We start from the raw sequence: 22,646 nt of genomic DNA on the forward strand, positions 1-22,646 counted from the left end.
AGCTTCATTTGAAAATGTGCTTCCTCTGCTGGCAAACCTTTTTTTTCAATTTAAACAATTGCTTGATGATACTTTGTTAAATACAAACATTTATAAGAAAATATGAATACACATCAAACAAAAGTTGAAGAGGGTTGAATGAAAGCTTTCGCAAACACCTGAGCGATCCACATAATTTTCAACGCTGTTTTGCCTTTTACGCCCAATAGAATCTGTTCGGCAGATAATCGAGACTGATTATTTTCTGGCGTTGATGTTACGTATTTCCACACCCGTCAATAGTACACCTATATCAAAGCCAGACACATCAGGGGCACGGGGAATACGCAACGATCAATGACGCCGGATGCGACGACACACAAACAGCCAGGTGACACATCTGTGTCCATCAGATTCTAGGATATCTTACAACAAATGACAGTCTTTCACATTTACTTTCTTTTTGTACCATTTGCGGTGTTTTATGGAGAAATTACACGTTCTGGCGACAGATTTTAATTGTATTGATTTTTTAATAGTGATTGTATGTTAATTTAACAGAATTAATTGATTCGTACGACGATAGTTGTCCTGCCTCATTTCGTGCACGACCGCCTCCGTGGTCTAGTGGTAGAGCGTCCGCCCGGATTGCGGAAGGTCCGGGGTTCGATGCACGCCGGCGTCAAACCAAAAGACGTTAACAGAAGGCACTTGTCGTTACCCTGTCTGGTTCGGCATTAAGGGGCCAAAACAAGGACTTGTCGCCTCGGAGTCGAATAAGTGCTTTAATCTTGGACCCGACGTTAAACAACATTGCAGCTCACTTCCTTTGGTACACGCGCGAGTATTGGCATTGTTCATATGGAAGCTTTAACTGACTGTTATCTCGACGGCCGACAGCTGTCGGGGCAATCACAGACTGCTCTGATTCACTCGCAGATTACACTCGTGATGAACCGTGTCTATAGTGTGTCTTTAGGAGAATCGTTTTATCGATACAAAATTAATAGATTTGAGTGTTTACTTTCTATCTGTGTGTTGTTTGTTGAGAAGTGTGTCTACCCAGACATGGGAGGGGACTCCAGTGACGTCTGTGTGTGGTTGGTGGACTAGTCCGTCTACCCAGAGAGGGGAGGGGACTCGAGTGATGTCTGTATGTAGTTGATGGTGTAGTCTGTCTACCCAGAAAGGAGAGTCTGTCTAAGCAGACAGGAGAGGGGACTCGAGTGACGTCAGTGTGTGGTTGGTGGACTACCCAGAGAGGGGAGGGGACTCCAGTGAGGGGACTCCAGTGACGTCTGTAGGTAGTTGGTGTAGTCTGTCTACCCCGATAGGGGAGGTGACTCGAGTGACGTCTGTATGTAGTTGGTGGAGTAGTCTGTCTACCCAGACATGGGAGGGGACTCCAGTGACGTCTATGTGGTTGGTGGAGTAGTCTGTCTACCCAGAGAGGGGAGGGGACTCCAGTGACGTCTGTAGGTAGTTGGTGGAGTAGTGTGTCTACCCAGACAGGGGAGGGGACTCCAGTGACGTCTGTATGTAGTTGGTGGAGTAGTCTGTCTACCCAGAGAGCGGAGGGGACTCCAGTGACGTCTGTAGGTAGTTGGTGGAGTAGTGTGTCTACCCAGACAGGGGAGGGGACTCCAGTGACGTCTGTATGTAGTTGGTGGAGTAGTCTGTCTACCCAGAGAGGGGAGGGGACTCCAGTGACGTCTGTATGTAGTTGGTGGAGTAGTCTGTCTACCCAGAGAGGGGAGGGGACTCCAGTGACGTCTGTGTGGTTGGTGGAGTAGTCTGTCTACCCAGACATGGGAGGGGACTCCAGTGACGTCTGTGTGTGGTTGGTGGACTAGTCCGTCTACCCAGAGAGGGGAGGGGACTCGAGTGATGTCTGTATGTAGTTGATGGTGTAGTCTGTCTACCCAGAAAGGAGAGTCTGTCTAAGCAGACAGGAGAGGGGACTCGAGTGACGTCAGTGTGTGGTTGGTGGACTAGTCCGTCTACCCCGATAGGGGAGGGGACTCGAGTGACGGCTGTGTGTGGTTGGTGGAGTAGTCTGTCTACCCCGATAGGGGAGGGGACTCGAGTGACGGCTGTGTGTGGTTGGTGGAGTAGTCTGTCTACCCCGATAGGGGAGGGGACTCGAGTGACGGCTGTGTGTGGTTGGTGGAGTAGTCTGTCTCCCCAGAGAGGGGAGGGACTCGAGTGGCGTCTGTGTGTGGTTGGTGGACTAGTCTGGGGGAGGCGGCTCGAGACAGTGGCAGTCGATTTAATTGTAGACTGGATGAGTTCAGCCTTTTAGTTCAGCCTTTGCAGTGTACTCAAAACACGAGCAAAACATCCGGTGCGAGCGATATGGCCAAGCAATTCATATGATTCAGAAAAAATATCCAATATTAAAGTGATGTTTATCTGCCCATGTTATATTACTGGGATCCACGCTGTGCCATGGTATTGATAATGGTGAAAGCCTGCTACCTGTGGTAGACTAGTTGACGTCCTCTGTGTGTTAAGGTAACATGTTCTGTTGACACAGAGGTCTGTGGAGTACGATGCCTGTTTTGACATTCAAGTAACTGACTGATAGATTTCATACAAACCTGTAGTCAGTGGCAGCAATGTCTGGTAATTGATCCTGAGGGAACTGATTGTTAATGATGAGTAGCTCCCCTCCGGCACCGATTCCTTCCATTGATCCGTTTCCGGGATTGATTTACCCGAGAGAGGAGGTTGCCATTGTCGCTGAATTACAGGTAGATGGGGACGATAACAGACAACAATAAGCCACTCTCGTCCGTCCTCTCCAACACACCGACAGCCATGCTTCAACACAGCTGGAATGACTAGATGGGCAGATATGGCGACATCAGACGCGCACGTGAACGTTTGGACGGTGGTCAGTTTAGCTTACCTGGTGTCCAGTCTGACCTGTGCTGTAAACATCGGTAAGTAACAACGTACTTGTGTCAATACTTAGTACTATGTACAGAATATATACTTGGTTTGATATTTGGTGATGTATTAGTACTGGATAATCAGCCAGGTAGGTTTAGTGTGGGTACGCATTGAGGAAGGGAGATTGGGGCACCATGCTTAAACGTACAGTAGCTAGGTTCCAGCAGAGAGGCCAGTGAAATGTTACACCTCTATGACTGTCACACAGGTATGTTGCCGGAAGATCATTATGATTTATGTGGCATTTAGTAAGGTTTCTTTGGTGCCATAATGCGTTTCTGTTTTGGAATGACCGCCTCCATGGTCTAGTGGTAGAGCGTCCGCCCGGAGAGCGGAAGGTCCGGGGTTCGATCCCCGACCGCGTCATACCAAAAGGCATTAAAAGATGGTACTTGTTGTTACCCTGTCTGGCGCTCGGCATTAAGGGGCTAAAACAAGGACTGGTCGGCTCGGAGTCAGTATACTGTGTCTGAGTGGGGTATTCATGTTAAACTTCGGCATGGCAAATCAGTAAGCTAGCACTTTAAATCGGCATCAGTCCGGACTAGCACAAGCAGCCACACACACACACACACGTACCTGCACGTCGCTATATAAGTGCAATAATATTGGACGCGACGTTAAACCCCATTTCACCTCACCCACCTCTGTTTGGGAATAATGTTTCTGTGAACAGCTGAATATATATTTGCAAATTTGAATGATATCCAGTCCCAGGTGATTCACTGAATGCTCTATGTGTTTCTTATGAGAAGGTAACAACGTATATAATATTATGCTGATGCCCTTAAGTGAATGAGTGAGTATGGTTTTACGCCGCTTTTAGCAATATCACGGCGGGGGATGCCAAAAAAGGGTTAACGCATTGTACCCATGTGGGGAATCGAACCTGGGTCTTCGGCGTGAAGACGAACGCATTAACCACTAGGCTACCCGACCGCCCTGATGCCGTAAAGAAAAGCAGAGAGGATGAGTCAATGATAGTCGGGTTCGAACATTTCAAATATCGAACCATATACAATACTCTCTGGAAAGGATTCCGTGTGTGTTATCAGGAACATTTTACCTCAGTGCCCGAAGAACCGTGTGTTTCGTTAGTCTTGGTTGTATTCTAGGCTTCATCTACCACGAATCTTACAACGCTAGCATCGTCCTGACGTCCACATTGCCCCACATCGCCGCCAACAATGCATCACCCCTTGTAGGTATAGTGGAGATACGTCTGGCAGAAGGGAAGTCAGTGGACGTCATACAGAAAGGTACAGTAGCTCGAGACAGCCAGTGACCGATGTCAGGATACCTCACTGGTCTGCGGCACCCCAATCCGTTATACAGAGTGTTTCGTTGTTTACAGGTTGACGTCGCACGGTAGGAGTACTGCTGTGTGGGGTCAGGCAATACATTCTTATTTTTTATGCAAATTGTATGAATAGCGGGTGCTTCCGGTAGGACAGGACATGCTCACCCTTTTTGCGAACACCTGGTGTCATCACTGATTTTCAGTGGTCCATTCATAGAATTTCCTTTACGCCAAATGGAATCTGTATCGGCTGAAAATCTAGGCTGGCTATTCTCTTGCACTGACAATTATATTCCATGGCCACAAGAATATACTTTGAGTGACAATCAATGTCCCCAATTTGTTGTCCTCGGTCTTTCAGAACCAGAGTCGTGCTCAATGGTAACATAAGAGTTGTGAGTGAGTGAGAATGGTTTTACGCCGCTTATAGCAATATTCAGCAATATCACAACGGGGGACACCAGAAATGGGCTTCACACATTGTACTCATGTCGGGAATCGAACCCGGGTCTTCGGCGTGACGAGCGAACGCCTTAACCGCTAGGCTACCCGACCGCCCCTATAAGGGTTGTGAACTCTGAGCGAACGATTGTATGAATGACTGGGCGGTGTATGACGCCACGTTCCAAATTGTGTGAGTGAGTTGAGTTCTACGCCACTTTTTCCCACTATGCTGCCCCGTTCAACGTGAGTAATTGGTATCCAGGCTCCTATGCTTGTTGTAAGAGGCGACTAACGGGGTCGGGTGGTTGGCCTTTCTAATTTGGTTGATGCATGTCATCATATCCCAATTGCGTAGCTCGATGCTCATGATGTCAATCACTGAATTGTCTGGTCCAGCCTCGATTACTTACAGACCGCTGTCATATAGCTTGGTGCGGCGTTAACAACAAACACATGTTCAATGTGGCATACATAGTGAGCGAGGAAAGCTCTTTTCCTTTAGCAAAACATTTTGTTGCTAATTGATTTAGCGATGTCTCAAAATAAATATTTGCACTGTGTTTCTTATGGTGCCATGTTTAGCTTGTGTATCTTAAAAGATGTACATTCTTAAATTACATATTGATCCCGAGGTTCACTGCAATACACAGTTGTTAAACTGTCGGAAAACAAACATAGCCAATGTCGTTGTGTGTGGCAGTTGCTACACTAATTGAATTACTTCACTAATTGAATTGCTTCACTAATTGAATTGCTTCACTAATTTCAGTTTGTGAAGAGGTAAAGAATAACACTGTAGGGTTCGTGGTTGTCTCCCCCTGCCGCCTGCTGACCCTACTAGAGGCCGCTGTGGGTGGTCTCGATGTTCCTGTTCTCGGTGTTCACACTGACCCCTGCCATCACAGGGTCACTGTACCCTCCTCCTTCCGTGTACAGCCTCCCTCGGAGTACCGCCATAACGCCATCACCAGCCTCCTGCTGGCCGGGGGATTTGTACAGGTCGCCATACTCACAGATGTGTGTAAGTAATGTGACCTCACAGATGTGTGTAAGTAATGTGACCTCGCAGATGTGTGTAAGTAATGTCACCTCACAGATGTGTGTAAGTAACGTAACCTCACAGATGTGTGTACGTAACGTGTCATAGATGTGTGTAAGTAACGTGTCCTCACAGATGTGTGTAAGTACGGTGACCTCACAGATGTGTGTAAGTAACGTGACCTCACAGATGTGTGTAAGTAACGTGTCCTCATAGATGTGTGTAAGTAACGTGTCCTCACAGATGTGTTTTAGTAATGTGACCTCACAGATGTGTGTAAGTAACGTGTCCTCACAGATGTGTGTAAGTAACGTGTCCTCACAGATGTGTGTAGGTAACGTGTCCTCACAGATGTGTGTAAGTAAGGTGTCATAGATGTGTGTAAGTAAAGTGTCATAGATGTGTGTAAGGTGTCATAGATGTGTGTAAGTAACGTGTCCTCACAGATGTGTGTAAGTAACGTGTCCTCACAGATGTGTGTAAGTAACGTGTCCTCACAGATGTGTGTAAGTAAGGTGTCATAGATGTGTGTAAGTAAGGTGTCATAGATGTGTGTAAGTAACGTGTCCTCACAGATGTGTGTAAGTAACGTGTCATAGATGTGTGTAAGTAATGTGACCTCACAGATGTGTGTAAGTACGGTGACCTCACAGATGTGAGTAAGTAGCGTGTCCTCACAGATGTGTGTAAGTAACGTGTCACAGATGTGTGTACGTAACGTGTCCTCACAGATGTGTGTAAGTAACGTGACCTCACAGATGTGTGTAAGTAACGTGACCTCACAGATGTGTGTAAGTAACGTGTCCTCATAGATGTGTGTAAGTAACGTGACCTTACAGATGTGTGTAAGTAACGTGTCCTCACAGATGTGTGTAAGTAAGGTGTCATAGATGTGTGTAAGTAAAGTGTCATAGATGTGTGTAAGTAAGGTGTCATAGATGTGTGTAAGTAACGTGTCCTCACAGATGTGTGTAAGTAACGTGTCCTCACAGATGTGTGTAAGTAACGTGTCCTCACAGATGTGTGTAAGTAAGGTGTCATAGATGTGTGTAAGTAACGTGTCCTCACAGATGTGTGTAAGTAACGTGTCATAGATGTGTGTAAGTAATGTGACCTCACAGATGTGTGTAAGTACGGTGACCTCACAGATGTGTGTAAGTAACGTGTCATAGATGTGTGTAAGTAATGTGACCTCACAGATGTGTGTAAGTACGGTGACCTCACAGATGTGTGTAAGTAACGTGTCCTCACAGATGTGTGTAAGTAACGTGTCACAGATGTGTGTAAGTAACGTGTCCTCACAGATGTGTGTAAGTAACGTGACCTCACAGATGTGTGTAGGTAACGTGTCCTCATAGATGTGTGTAAGTAACGTGTCCTCACAGATGTGTGTAAGTAATGTGACCTCACAGATGTGTGTAAGTAACGTGTCCTCACAGATGTGTGTAAGTAACGTGTCCTCACAGATGTGTGTAGGTAACGTGTCCTCACAGATGTGTGTAAGTGATGGGACCTCACAGATGTGTGTAAGTAACGTGACCTTGCAGATGTGTGTAAGTAACGTGTCCTCACAGATGTGTGTAAGTAACGTGTCCTCACAGATGTGTGTAAGTAACGTGTCCTCACAGATGTGTGTAGGTAACGTGTCCTCACAGATGTGTGTAAGTGATGGGACCTCACAGATGTGTGTAAGTAACGTGTCCTCACAGATGTGTGTAAGTAAGGTGTCCTCACAGATGTGTGTAAGTAAGGTGTCATAGATGTGTGTAAGTAATGTGACCTCACAGATGTGTGTAAGTAACGTGTCCTCACAGATGTGTGTAAGTAAGGTGTCATAGATGTGTGTAAGTAACGTGTCCTCACAGATGTGTGTAAGTAACGTGTCCTCACAGATGTGTGTAAGTAATGTGACCTCACAGATGTGTGTAAGTAACGTGACCTCACAGATGTGTGTAAGTAACGTGTCCTCACAGATGTGTGTAAGTAACGTGTCCTCACAGATGTGTGTAAGTGATGGGACCTCACAGATGTGTGTAAGTAACGTGTCCTCACAGATGTGTGTAAGTAAGGTGTCCTCACAGATGTGTGTAAGTAAGGTGTCATAGATGTGTGTAAGTAAGGTGTCTTGATGTGTGTAAGTAAGGTGTCATAGATGTGTGTAAGTAAGGTGTCATAGATGTGTGTAAGTAAGGTGTCATAGATGTGTGTAAGTAAGGTGTCATAGATGTGTGTAAGTAACATGTCCTCACAGATGTGTGTAAGTAACGTGTCCTCACAGATGTGTGTAAGTAAGGTGTCATAGATGTGTGTAAGTAAGGTGTCATAGATGTGTGTAAGTAACGTGTCCTCATAGATGTGTGTAAGTAACGTGACCTCACAGATGTGTGTAAGTAACGTGTCCTCACAGATGTGTGTAAGTAAGGTGTCATAGATGTGTGTAAGTAAGGTGTCATAGATGTGTGTAAGTAACGTGTTCTCACAGATGTGTGTAAGTAACGTGTCATAGATGTGTGTAAGTAAGGTGTCCTCACAGATGTGTGTAAGTAAGGTGTCCTCACAGATGTGTGTAAGTAAGGTGTCATAGATGTGTGTAAGTAAGGTGTCATAGATGTGTGTAAGTAACGTGTCCTCACAGATGTGTGTAAGTAAGGTGTCATAGATGTGTGTAAGTAAGGTGTCATAGATGTGTGTAAGTAAGGTGTCATAGATGTGTGTAAGTAACGTGTCCTCACAGATGTGTGTAAGTAAGGTGTCATAGATGTGTGTAAGTAACGTGTCCTCATAGATGTGTGTAAGTAACGTGACCTCACAGATGTGTGTAAGTAACGTGTCCTCACAGATGTGTGTAAGTAAGGTGTCATAGATGTGTGTAAGTAAGGTGTCATAGATGTGTGTAAGTAACGTGTTCTCACAGATGTGTGTAAGTAACGTGTCCTCACAGATGTGTGTAAGTAAGGTGTCATAGATGTGTGTAAGTAAGGTGTCATAGATGTGTGTAAGTAACGTGTCCTCATAGATGTGTGTAAGTAACGTGACCTCACAGATGTGTGTAAGTAACGTGTCCTCACAGATGTGTGTAAGTAAGGTGTCATAGATGTGTGTAAGTAACGTGTTCTCATAGATGTGTGTAAGTAACGTGTTCTCACAGATGTGTGTAAGTAACGTGTCATAGATGTGTGTAAGTAAGGTGTCCTCACAGATGTGTGTAAGTAAGGTGTCCTCACAGATGTGTGTAAGTAAGGTGTCATAGATGTGTGTAAGTAAGGTGTCATAGATGTGTGTAAGTAACGTGTTCTCACAGATGTGTGTAAGTAACGTGTCCTCACAGATGTGTGTAAGTAAGGTGTCATAGATGTGTGTAAGTAAGGTGTCATAGATGTGTGTAAGTAACGTGTCCTCATAGATGTGTGTAAGTAACGTGACCTCACAGATGTGTGTAAGTAACGTGTCCTCACAGATGTGTGTAAGTAAGGTGTCATAGATGTGTGTAAGTAAGGTGTCATAGATGTGTGTAAGTAACGTGTTCTCACAGATGTGTGTAAGTAACGTGTCATAGATGTGTGTAAGTAAGGTGTCCTCACAGATGTGTGTAAGTAAGGTGTCCTCACAGATGTGTGTAAGTAAGGTGTCATAGATGTGTGTAAGTAAGGTGTCATAGATGTGTGTAAGTAAGGTGTCATAGATGTGTGTAAGTAACGTGTTCTCACAGATGTGTGTAAGTAAGGTGTCATAGATGTGTGTAAGTAAGGTGTCATAGATGTGTGTAAGTAACGTGTCCTCATAGATGTGTGTAAGTAACGTGACCTCACAGATGTGTGTAAGTAACGTGTCCTCACAGATGTGTGTAAGTAAGGTGTCATAGATGTGTGTAAGTAAGGTGTCATAGATGTGTGTAAGTAACGTGTCCTCACAGATGTGTGTAAGTAACGTGTCATAGATGTGTGTAAGTAAGGTGTCCTCACAGATGTGTGTAAGTAACGTGTCATAGATGTGTGTAAGTAACGTGTCCTCACAGATGTGTGTAAGTAAGGTGTCATAGATGTGTGTAAGTAAGGTGTCATAGATGTGTGTAAGTAAGGTGTCATAGATGTGTGTAAGTAACGTGTCCTCACAGATGTGTGTAAGTAAGGTGTCATAGATGTGTGTAAGTAAGGTGTCATAGATGTGTGTAAGTAAGGTGTCATAGATGTGTGTAAGTAAGGTGTCATAGATGTGTGTAAGTAAGGTGTCATAGATGTGTGTAAGTAACGTGTCCTCACAGATGTGTGTAAGTAAGGTGTCATAGATGTGTGTAAGTAAGGTGTCATAGATGTGTGTAAGTAATGTGACCTCTCAGATGTGTGTAAGTAAGGTGTCATAGATGTGTGTAAGTAACGTTTCGTCACAGATGTAAGTAACACGTCCTCAAATGTGTGTGTAAGTAAAGTGTCCTCATAGATGTGTATAATGCTATATCTGTATTGTGTGTTGCCGAGAATTGTTCTATTATGACTTCAACAACATGACATTTATTTTCCAGCGGAGGCCCAGGTCACATACTTCCGGTCCCTTCTTTCCGGTGTCTTTGTGGAGTCGTCCGTGACATATATGTTTGGAGGCTACGACGCACGCACTGCGACAGCACTGTTGTCAAGGGTAACGGAAAATGACGATACGACGACGTGCCTCATCCTGATGCTAGGGGAGCAATCGCTGAAGGAAGTGTCACGTCTTGTAAGCCTCACAGTTTATTTTTACCATACAGCAAATATAATTTCAACTCGTGTTTTTTCATCTCTTCCAGCTATTTAATTATTTGCGATGAGCATGACATAAAATAATTATTTCTTTTCGTTCTAATGCCGTTCAGCTGAACACCACTGAAGACGACTTTGAAGACAGCATTGCCATAGTTGTACCGTCTTCAGCTGTCAGCTCCACGCACGGACTAGAAGGTTTCGCTAAGTTCCACGACGTCCTCTACATATCTGCAGCCAGGCCCAACTTTCCCAGCGATGTCAAGAGTTTTAATGTAGGCTCACTCTCATTTTGGTCAAATACTTGATATATAAGACTCTTTGACAAACCATGCGGAACAGGAGCCTAATATTCCATCTACATCTATTTATGCAGGCACTAAATCTGAGCCAATCTGTGAATAGTCAAAATAGGTTCCTTAGGTGAGTGAGTGAGTGAATATATATTCCAGCAATATCACGATGGGGGACACCAGAAACGGGCTTTATACATTGTACCCATGTGGGAATCGAACCCGGGTCTTCGGCGTAACGAGCGAAAGGCTGCCCCACCGCCCCTACCGAGCCTGACAACCCAACGAGTATTTGCTGTGTCCTGGCTGATTTAGTGTACCATCGTACCCAAATGGTACTCACACTGTGAATCACTGCTAGACCGAATTATATTAATCTGCCTTAATATGATCAATAGGAATAAGTCCACAGAGCATTAAAAACACACTCGTGCACTGATACCGTCATGAGGTTTGTTGTACACCACATGTATTGTTCAAGTTAATTGGATCTACTTTATTTTCTGCCTCCTCCTTCTACAACTAATGGTAGACTACAGATGCACACGTGGTGGACTCCTTCATGGCCCTCTCAGCGGCAATCAACGTCAACGTGGCAACGTCAGACAACGTCACCACCAAGCGGTGCGGTGACAGCTACATCGGCATATCGTCTGTGGCTCAACGCGTGACGCACAGCTTACGTCAGGTATATACAGAATCTTATCATACCAAAGGATATTTATTACCCAAAATAAGTCAGTATTTGTATAAGCATTAAAGAAAACGATCAGTATTTAATGATTCAAAACAGATATATTTCGTATAGTTTACTTATACCATTTGGGCGGTGGTCTAAGGGTCAAAGCTGGTCAAAGATGTGGTCAGTCTCGTCGAAGACTCTGTTTCGGGTGTCCCCTACCGTGATATGACAGGAATATTGCTAAAAGCGGCGTTAAACAATACTCACTCACTTCTTTATAATGTTTCATGTTATCAATAATATAAATTGTCAACGCCAGAGAATAATAAGCCTCGAACATCTACTGATACAGATTCCATTGGGCGTAAAAGGGAAAAAAGCGGCGAGAATTATATGAATCGATAACTGAAAAGGGTTAACATGTCCTGCCCTACCGGTTGCACCCCCAACTCACACATTTGCACAAAACAAGTAAGTGTTTGTTTTTTGTCTGAGGTCGCACAGCAATACTCCTGCCATATGACGGCGGCCTGTAAACAATGGGTGAGTGAGTATGGTTTGACGCCGCTTTTAGCAATACTCCAGCAATATCACGGCGGGGAACACCGGAAATGGGCTTCACACATTGTACCCATGTCGGGAATCGAACCCCGGTCTTCAGTGTGACGAGCGAACGCTTTAACCACTAGGCTACCCGACCGCCCCTGCCTGTAAACAATCGTAACGTTGGCGTGACGTAAGGACTTGTAACGACACAGGTACATACATGTCATAATCAACGCATTTGTGAAAGATGAAAACAATGATTTACAACATAATTAATTTCAGTTAGAAACAAACAGCACGCTGTTTGACAACACCGGACAGAATCAGATGAGTTTTTACAACATCGATAGGTTGCGGTACGAGAACAATACTTTGACGTCAGAGCATGTGGCCACGTGGTCGCGGAGGGGTGGACTGGACGTCCCTAGGGGGACTGAGCTGTTCCGCGAGAATACCAAAGGTCTTGGGAACATCACACTGAGAGTCGGCACCACCGTGGTAAAGTCGGTTCCAAAACTTCATTTTATTTTCAGCCATCAGTATGACGTATATTTCTTGCAAGATGTGTACGATGCGATAATTTTTCGCTTAATATTTGCTAATTATATGCTACATACAGTAAACTACGTTTATAACGAACACTCTTATAACGAACTGACGGATATAACGAACCTATTTTCTTTGTCCCTATCATTTGCTGTATATATGCTGCTTGTATAACGAACGACGAGTTATAACGAATTAAAGTTCGTTATAACCGTCGTTTACCGTATATGAGGAATGCCTAAAAAATAATATGAAAATCAGAGATTAATTTTTCCTCCTCACCGGTGTTCCGAATGCATACCTTTTTGTAAACAGTGTTTTAAATGTTATGTTGTTTGTTTGTTGGTTGAAGGTTATGTTGAACACTATTTACATGGCATGATACTAAAATGGAGACTGGTCCAATCTTGAGGGATACCAGAGTGTATCTTCCCGAGGCAACAGAGTTAACTGACTTTTAAAGTCCTGTTTCCACCCTTGCCGAACTAGGCTTGAATTCCTCGGCTCGATCGTAGCGCCACCAGTGGCTACTACGCGTTATGTCCCTTCCATGCCTCTCCTATAGACCAATCAGATTCCACCTCTCGTATCACTTGCATTTGCTTCAACAAAATGGCGGCGCCCAGTCAAGACGATCTGATCGATAATCAAGATCTATATTGTGATAAAACGAGTCTTACATCACGAAGTGCATCAAATAACGTGAGCACCTTGATTGAAAACATGAACAGATTTAGAAAATATCTGTTGACAACGACTTAGCGGTGCACATGCTTTGCAAATCCTGCATTCGACCGAAATCGGTTTGACAGTTTACGAACCGGATTTCGATTTCGTTGCTCGATTTTGATTGGACCATGCATAGAATCGTAAGTCCACCCAAAATGTAACTCCATAATACCAACCTAGTTCGGCAAGGGTGGAAACTGGACTTTTATAGTCAGTGAACTCCCTTGCCTCGGAACATGACCGGTGTGACGCTTTCTATTCCCTGTTGCAGGCCGCACCGTTCGTGATGAAGCTGCCTAACAACACGGGCTGGGAGGGTTTCTGTGTCGACATCTTGGACGAGCTGGCGGCGAGGCTCAATTTCAGGTAGGCACTGCTTATGGGGAATGTGTGAGTGAGTTTGGTTTGACGCCGTTTAAGCAGTATTCCAGCTACTACATGTAGAGTGACACCACGAAGGGGATCTACACATTGTGTCCAGGAGGGTAATCAAACTTGGTCTTTGGCGTAATGACACTATAGCTACCAATGACTTACCCGGCTGACCCGATTACCCGACTTAGCCGACTACCTGACTAACTCGACTTACTCGACTTACCTGAATTACCCGACTATCTGACTTACTCGACTTACTCGACTAACCAAAGTTACTCGATTTACTCGACTTACTTGACTTACTCGACTTACCCGTCTACCTGACTTACTCGACTTACCTGAATCACCCGACTACCTGACTTACCAAATTACCCGACTTACTCGACTACCTGACTAACTCGACTTACCCGACTCACTTGACGAACCCAAGTTACTCGACTTAGCAGATAACCCGACTACCCGACTACTCGACTTACTCGACTTACCCAACTTCTCAATTTACCCGACTTACTCGACTTACCGGACTTACTTAACTTTCTCGACTTACCGGACATACTTGACTTACTCAACTTACCTGACTTTCTCGACTTACCCGACTCACTCGACTTACTCAACTTACTCGACTTACCTTACTTTCTCGACTTACCCAACTTACCTGACTTACTCGACTTAACCAACTTACTCGACTTACCCGACTTACCTGACTTTCTAGACTTACCCGACTAACTCGACTTTCTCAACTTACGTAACTTACTCCACTTACCTAACTTTCTCGACTTACCCAAATTACCCGACTTACTCGACTTTCTCGACTTACCCAACTTACTCGACTTACCCGACTTTCTTGACTTACCCAACGCTCCTCTGTAGATGTAGATGTTCCAAAGATCCTCATCTTCAATCCTTGTCTGTAGGTACGAGCTGATACAGTCTCCTGACGAGTTCTGGGGCACTGTGGATGAAGACGGCAACTGGAACGGCGTGGTGGAGATGGCGAGGAAGAAGGTTTGTGCTTCCATTTTATGACGCGTCTTTTGAAGGATTTCATTGGCCGTCCAAGTCAAAGTGATCATCCAGTGACTAGTTGACGACGGTTAGCTTTTCTTATGGACCGACCAATTAATAATTCTTTTTGGGCTCTTTTAGAAAAAAAAGTTTGTTCCAGACAATACTGGAAGGAAATAATTTGGCCTTACAAAAATAATGGTTCATCGGATTTGCTTATAGTCCTTAGAAAATGTGTTGTTTTTTCCCCAAAAGTGTATGTCTTGATGCAATGACAGAAAAATATTAATTTAATCTTCCGGTAAATTCTTTGGTTTTGCATCTGTCAAATGTTAAAAGTGTGTAGTGTTGGGGTCGGGGATCGCATAAAGAGGTCCCCTGTCACACCTCACTTTGTCTTCTTGTGTCTGCAGTCTATTCACCTGGGAATCGGACCCATCAGTCTGACGTCAGAGCGGGAGAGGGTGATTGACTTCACCAAGCCCTACACGGAGGAAGGGGCGGGCATCATACTCAGGCGTTTCGAGGACAAAAGCAGCAAGATTTTCAGGTAAATCATTTCTCTAATTATGTCTGCTTGAGAGCTGGGGCATTTAAGAAAGAAGTAACAGTCAACCAAAATATTAAAAAGTATTTTTCCCGGTGTCCAAAAGTATCACAATTTACCGACTTCAAGATGATTTATCTGAACCACAGAAAAGTCTGAATTATGTGTCATTAACAAGCCTCAGCTGAAACACCATGATACGAAATATCGCGAGAAATACTATTAACATCATAACAAACAGTAGCATGATTCTGTGGTGGTGCTCCAGGGTGTTCAAGCCGTTCACTGAGAGCGTGTGGCTGTCCGTGGCGGGGGCCGTGCTGGTGGTGGGCTTCACCCTGGCCCTGGTCAATCACCTCAGCCCCATCAAGGAGCATCAGGACGAGGAGGGGGAGGAGGGAAAGGGAAGGAGGAGGAGGAGAGGCATCAGCACATCAGACAACATCTGGATAGTGTACGAATCCTACATGGAGCAAGGTGACCGGATGGTTGCAGTGACATCGTCACTCACAGACCAGCTAAATAGCTAATAAAAACATCTAATTGTGTTAAGGATGTTTATCTATAGTTTGAGTAATAAACGTTTATATTGATATTTATTTGACAAGAGTGAGTGAGTTATAATTTACCGTCGCATCAGCATTATTTCAGCCATATAGCGACGAGACCAAGTTAATATATTTACAATTTAGTTAATTATGCAAAGTTTTATTTAAAAACAAGTTGTGAAATATATTTGAGCATACTATATTTAAAAACTATTAATGAAACATATTTGACAAGAACAGAAGCGTTGGGATATTCATTTTCATAAGACATAGTGATGAATGAGTTGGGTGTCGTCGCTTTTAACATTATTTCATTTATTTTACGGTGTGTGGTAGACTATCTTTTAGAAACTCATTAGCAGAGGTATTGTGCTGTAAATCAAAGGCCGACATGCAGCGCGTCGTATCAGACCACAAGGTCACCCGAATCCCCTCTGTCACATGGGAAGAAGCGGAGTCTAACGAAGTGACAATGCTAATGTTGCCCAATCACTGTAACGTTATTATGGGTAGTACCCCAGCCCTTATGACAAGCGGACCGCCTCCGTGGTCTAGTGGTAGAGCGTCCGCCCGGAGAGCGGAAGGTCCGGGGTTTGATCCCCGGCCGCGTCATACCAAAAGATGTTAAAAAATGGTACTTGTTTCTACCCTGTCTGGCGCTCGGCATTAAGGGGCTAAAACAAGGACTGGTCGGCTCGGAGTCAGTATACTGTGTCTGAGTGGGGTATTCATGTTAATCTCAGTGGCCTAGCACTATAAATCGGCATCAGTCCGGACTAGTACAAGCAGCCACACAAACACACACACGTACATGCACGTCGCTATATAAGTGGAATAATCTTGGACCGCGACGTTAAACCCCATTTCACCTCACTTCATCTTACGACAAGCATATTTTCTTTTTACAACAAGCATGGGTTGCTGAAGACCTATTGTACGCCGGAACTTCACGGGGGACACATTAACAAGTCTCGACTGTAACTCTCAGATTACAACAGTGACGAGAGCCGAGTTTGCAGCTATGGGTACCTTTGTTTTACCATGGAGAATTCTTATATTCTCACATGTCTGTTCCCTCTTTTCCTCATCAGGTTGTGAGATATCCCCACCCAACATCTCGGGGAGGTTCATCCTGGGGTTCTGGTGGGTGTTCACTATACTCATGGTGGCCTCCTACAAGGCCAACCTCGTCGCCTTCCTCACCGTCAACTTCGTGGGCAAACCCATCAGGAACATTGACGACCTCGCTGATCAGACTGCAATAAAGCCCTTGGTCAAACAGGGCTCTAACCTGTACCAGGAACTGCAGGTACCGTCGCTTACCATGTCTGAGCACCAGGAGTAGTACGTATTCGAGAAAGGCCAGACTGTTCTTAGTTCTTAGTTTACGGATTGTTTTAGTGATAAGACATGGCTCTTAGCTGACGATTTCTTGTTGTTGATAACTTGTATATACACTGATTTGTTTTGGTAAACACCTGAAGTTGCATTTGCGGAGTGAAACAATAGAACAAGTGCTTTGTGACGTGTGACGTGTGACGTTTGACGTGTGGGAGCAGGATACGCTTACCTTTTCGCGAACACCTGGTGTCATCATTGATTGATAGTGATTCAAACACACATGCTCATGATCAAACTCGGGTCGTAGGCCTGACGAGCGAACCCGGTACCACTGGGCTGTGCCGCCAAGCCTTTTGGTTATAGAATCGTCTTTAGAAATCACCTCTATGTTTTTAAAACGGAGAAACGCGTTGTTCCCAAAGATGTAGCTCGGCAACGCAGGTAAACGCAATGGCCGAACGATCGCATCCCAAAGTGGGCAAGCTATGACAATCAGTATTAGGAGAAACGGTACAGACAATCTATATGAAAATAATGAAAATATCCGTGAAATACCTAACTTTAACCTATGGTTCATAAAATGGACCTGTCCGATATTCCCGAGATCGGATTTTATTCGGGGAGTCATCATTATTTAAATACGAGAATTTATTTTTATAAAGCTTGTACAATTTATTACCATCCGAAAATCAAACTCGAGTTGTAGGCCTGACGAGCGAACCCGGTTCCACTAGGCTGTACCGCCAAGCCTTATGGTTATTGAATCGTGTTGGCAAATTACCTCTACGTTTTAAAAACAGAGAAACGCGAACATATTCTACAAGCAAACAACAATTTAGTACAAGCCCCGAGTCAAGTGATACAAGGTGTTGATATCAATATTGTCGTTCATGTCAACATGTTTAGATCGGAAACAGACTGTTACCTGTGTTAATGTCCCATGACGGCAACACATCAATAGAGGCAATCAAGGGTTCGGTATAGGTGCTGGCAGGTAATATTTTAGTGTTGCAACAGTGTGAAACAAACACGCACTATCGATTTCATCATATGTTATAAATAACACTTACTGTATAGCCGTCACACCAGATAGTGTGAATAAGTGCTTGTATTGACTACATATGTCATGTGCGTCAGGGCCTTGGATTATTTATACATCATGGATTTAGAGTCAGTTCGGAAGTTGATTTATTTCGCCATATGAGATAGCTACGCGACAAAGTTTATTTCCGACATTTCCGAGATCTGATTTTATTCAGGGAGTCATCATTATTTAAACAAGAGATTTTTTTATGAAGCTTGTACAATTTTTAAACATCCTTAAAAGGGGTAGAACTAAATGATGATGTCTCATATAAGAAACAAACGACACTTCGTCGTTGTCTACCGTACAATAAAACACTGCAGGGAGAATAAGCCACTCGGAACTGCCATGTCTTATTGTACGATAAACAACTCCTATTCGTCGTTTATTTCTCAAATAATTAGTGACACCCCGCCGCCGTGAGACATGACGCCTCTGCCACAAGTTAATTTGCATATTACGTGACCGGACTTTTCTCTTGATTGTAGACAAATGCGCAATTCTTAAATTGAGCACCCCTGGAGTGTTGTGACTTCAGTGCGATTTACAAATTGTTTAGCATAATTATTTAGATATTCTACTACACCAGCGACAGTGAGGAGTAGTTTGAATAGGCAATATATTTATTCACATCAAAATGACCTTGTCACCAACTTTCCGATTCGATATCTGCGCCTGGAACAAGCTTTTACAAAATTTGTAAACAAAGGATAAATACGCAAAATAGTTTTGTACGTTTTATGATGTTTTCGAAGTGAAAATTAATCATTTCATGACATATTTTATCTAAACGTGTAGACTTTTCAAAAATGCAATTGTTGAAGAAATACAGTCATGTAATTTGTAGAAATTGCGTAAGATGTGACGAATCATCACCTCTCTCTGACCCATGGCAGATGTACGAGGTTGACCACAACGAATTGTGGGTATGCGAGAGATAAACAATATCACAAATACTATTTTATCAATGTGTTAATTTTCCAGAAAGGAGAAACTGAGACTTTCCGGAAGTTGTGGGAAATGGTTAAAACAGCGCCATCTGTGAAGAACAATGACGAGGCACTCGATTTGGTTCTGACTGGTGACTATGCGCTGCTGACGGACCAATCACAGATCGAGTTTCTGCGTATGACAGACTGCGAGAATCTCATGTCTGGCGAGACTCCATTCAATGTAGGGGGTCTGGGGTTCATTGTGCCAGAATCATCCCCGTTACTGGAGATCCTTTCCTTAAAGTAAGTGAGAGGACCAACAAGCGACCACGATCGAAATCCATTTTGACTCGGGTAGCCTAGTGGTTAAAGCGTTCGATCGTCACGCCGAAGACCCGGGTTCGATTCCCGACATGGGTACAATGTGTGAAGCCCATTTCTGGTGTTCCCCGCCGTGATTTTGCTGGAATATTGCTAAAAGCGGCGTAAAATCAAACTCACTCACTCAAGTAACCAGCGTTTACAAATAGTTGCTCAAAGTCCTTGAGACAGACCCTTCAGCCGTAAGGTTCACCCTAAAACTGATGATGGTCTGAGGTTCATCCGGTCATCCCAATTCATGATACCTTACCGTTTAATGATAATGTTAATTAACAATTCGACCAAAATAGCCATCACGATGTGCTTGTTAGTTTTAAACGTTACACTTATTAGTTCAGCTATATGACAGAGGGCTGTAAAAATTGATCAGACAGCCCAGTGATCGATATCATGAGCAACTATCCACGCCGTCGGGGTGACACGCAATCAACCAAGTCACCCAGCCTGACCACAAGTGAGCGAGTGAGTGAGTATGGTTTTACGCCGCTTTTAGCAATATTCCAGCAATATCACGGCGGGGGACACCCGAAATGGGCTTCACACATTGTACCCATGTCGGGAATCGAACCCGGGTCTTCTGCGTGGCGTGCGAACGCTTTAACCACCAGGCTACCCGACCGCCCCCTGACCACAAGATCCATTAACTCGCTTTTCCAATAACATACGTTAGAGTTGATCACTGCTGGTAACGGAGCAAGATGTTTTAGGTTGATAGTTTTGAGATTATCCTGTGTTGGAAAATGGCCTTCTCGTGAGAGTTTGGGAGTATTGACCATGTACAGAAAGTCCTACTGGTGGTCAATACACACTGGATGTGGGCGTTTGTTCTAATTCCGAAAGTCTCACATTCGAACCTGTCTCTAAGGCTATAATTAAATATGTGTTTATCTAATGTAAAAGATTTCACCTCACTTTGCTTCTTGTCAACAATATCTGATAGAGATCCAGAAACACATGCTCATGATATACTAGGAATGATACAATATAATGCATTTAGCAGACATAAACAGCTATTTGCCCTTTACGCCAAGTGGAATCTGTTTCGGCAGAAAATCTAGGCTGGTTATTCTCTTGCATTGACGATTTATTTTTATGATTTTGAAAATGTTTTTTGTTTCTTTTATTAAACAACGATGCAATATTTGACTTGAGTTTCTGTTGCAGCCTGATCCAGCTCCAGGAGGCGGGGCTGACCGACAAGTGGCGACACAGGTGGTGGTCACCCAGCGCCACGTGCCCCACGTCCAGCCAGGCCAGCACGGTCCAGAGCCTGGAGCTGGAGAGTACAAGTGGACCGTTCCTGGTGTTCGCCGGCTCCACCACACTCGCCCTCCTCTGTCTGGGGGTGGAGTGTGTCTATTTTAGGGTGGCCGGCAGGGGGAGGGTGTGTGGCAAGTCTGGAACGCGGGAAACAGATCCCAGCATTTCCAGTGAGGGAAACACGAACGAGACGTTCTGATGACAGACATGTGCCAGCTCCGTACCAGAGTTCTACAAACTGTCCCATATGGTTCCATGGCGAGTTACGAACCTATTCCATCAATGCATGATACAAGAACGTTTTATGGTTGACATGTGTGACATTTACAAAATTGACGCATCAGTGACAAAAATGATGTCCGATGCAATTCCCTATCATTTGTATCATATATTCCGGTCTTGTTTTCAGGTGAACAGTTCACTTGCCTTTGCATGTGTTTGTGACGGGTGCCACCGGTGGGGCAGGATACGCTCACGTTTTCGCGAACACATGGTATCATCAATATTTGATAATAATTCATAAACATATCCTCGTGATATAGTCGGAATCGTACCACTGACACTGCTTTATGCAGAGATTTCAATTGGATATAGAAAGGGTTTTGTTGCGTTATTTATGTAAAAGAGTTAGGTTCTATATACCCACACCGAGTCTACAGAACTTTGTTTTTACATATATGAGTTCAGTGATGGTGCACTCAGTGGTAACGACCACCATCACCAACATCTATGTTAGCAACATCACCGTGCGTGGTATGTGTATAATTTCAAAATGTTATAATTTTCTTTGATGTGATCTGTGTAGTTGGGTTTACAGTATGCATGCGGTTACACCAGTGATAAACATGCATGCTATATATGCAATATATGTATGCAATGTCCGATATTCTTGCCTGAAGTAGTTTCAAAATTGATATAAAATGTACCATGTAAAAAATATATCGCTGTATTGCTGTAACACAGCTGTTCTATTATTTTATTGATTTCTGACAATGTCAGTTAGCCCGCCTTCACTGAAAATTGGCCACCTGTGGTCACTGAACAGTCTTGATGAAACAATCCCTTTCGAGCTCTGTTCACATACAATGAAGTCTACATGCTCCATTTCCCTCGGGGGCACGGGTGGCCAAGTCGTCTAAGGCACCGCGATTCGCTGTGCAGAGTTGCGTCCCTTGGGAACGCCAGAAACCTATGATTGTGGGTTCGAATCCCGGTTCGCCCCGATTAGGTTTCTAGGTTTGTCAGCACTATGCTCGTGGGTTTCACCGAAGTGGTAAACGCCTGAGACCTGCATCACTTCGGGCTTTCCTCCCACATTAAGCTGACACGCCTTGATATAACTGGAATGCCGTTAAAAGCGGCGTTAAACATAACTCACTCACTCACTCCATTTCACTCAGCCATATGTCCCAATGAAAGGCATGCTGTTTGTTTTCATGTTTTATTATACAATATGTTGCATGTATCTTTAACAACGATTGTTTAGATTATAAACATATACTTCGTCAACGAATCTTGTCTTTATTGCTGTAGTTAACTGTTCAAATAATGTGTCAGTGTGACTAATAACATGTAAACAAGAAAACTCTCTGTCGTCCGTTGCAACTGGATAAACAAATGGAAAGTATCAAGCAATTGCTACTCTAAAGTCGTAGTGAAAACACTCCTTATCGGATAGGAGTTTTCAGACACAATGGACATGGACAAGGTGTATCAATATTCCAGCAGTATCATGCCGGGGACACCGGGACTGGGAATATTACTAAAAAAACACGAGGTTACTGAACCACCTTCTCCTCGGACGCACATTTCAGGACGCATGACATACGTAATGCATTTCAGGTCATGTGACATACTTAATGCATCTCAGGACAAATATGACGTACTTAATGCATCTCAGGACAAATATGACGTACTTAATGCA

General features: G+C 44.0%; 1 protein-coding gene across 1 annotated transcript; it reads left to right on the forward strand.

Moving 5' to 3' along the window:
- Positions 1-2,636: 2,636 nt before the first annotated feature.
- On the forward strand, positions 2,637-22,176 carry LOC139469372 (glutamate receptor ionotropic, kainate 3-like). The gene is made up of 14 exons (XM_071251530.1): positions 2,637-2,924; positions 4,050-4,193; positions 5,448-5,699; positions 10,237-10,430; positions 10,567-10,728; positions 11,279-11,434; positions 12,257-12,472; positions 13,521-13,615; positions 14,539-14,629; positions 15,043-15,179; positions 15,445-15,653; positions 16,816-17,033; positions 19,134-19,384; positions 20,627-22,176. Exons 1-14 carry the CDS (start codon positions 2,819-2,821, stop codon positions 20,919-20,921), a joined length of 2,526 nt encoding a protein of 841 aa, XP_071107631.1. The 5' UTR covers positions 2,637-2,818; the 3' UTR covers positions 20,922-22,176.
- Positions 22,177-22,646: the final 470 nt, after the last annotated feature.

This window comes from Haliotis cracherodii, unplaced genomic scaffold (genome assembly GCF_022045235.1).
Source record: "Haliotis cracherodii isolate W230 unplaced genomic scaffold, xgHalCrac1.p SCAF_2, whole genome shotgun sequence".
In the NCBI taxonomy this organism is placed as follows: domain Eukaryota; kingdom Metazoa; phylum Mollusca; class Gastropoda; order Lepetellida; family Haliotidae; genus Haliotis; species Haliotis cracherodii.

Excerpts from the sequence above, each read along its gene's own strand:
- LOC139469372 (XM_071251530.1), top strand. The coding sequence starts at position 2,819 with ATGACTAGATGGGCAGATATGGCGACATCAGACGCGCACGTGAACGTT. Across the intron at positions 5,700-10,236 it reads CGCCATACTCACAGATGTGT|CGGAGGCCCAGGTCACATAC; the intron begins GTAAGTAATGTG and ends TTTATTTTCCAG. Across the intron at positions 19,385-20,626 it reads CTGGAGATCCTTTCCTTAAA|CCTGATCCAGCTCCAGGAGG; the intron begins GTAAGTGAGAGG and ends TTTCTGTTGCAG.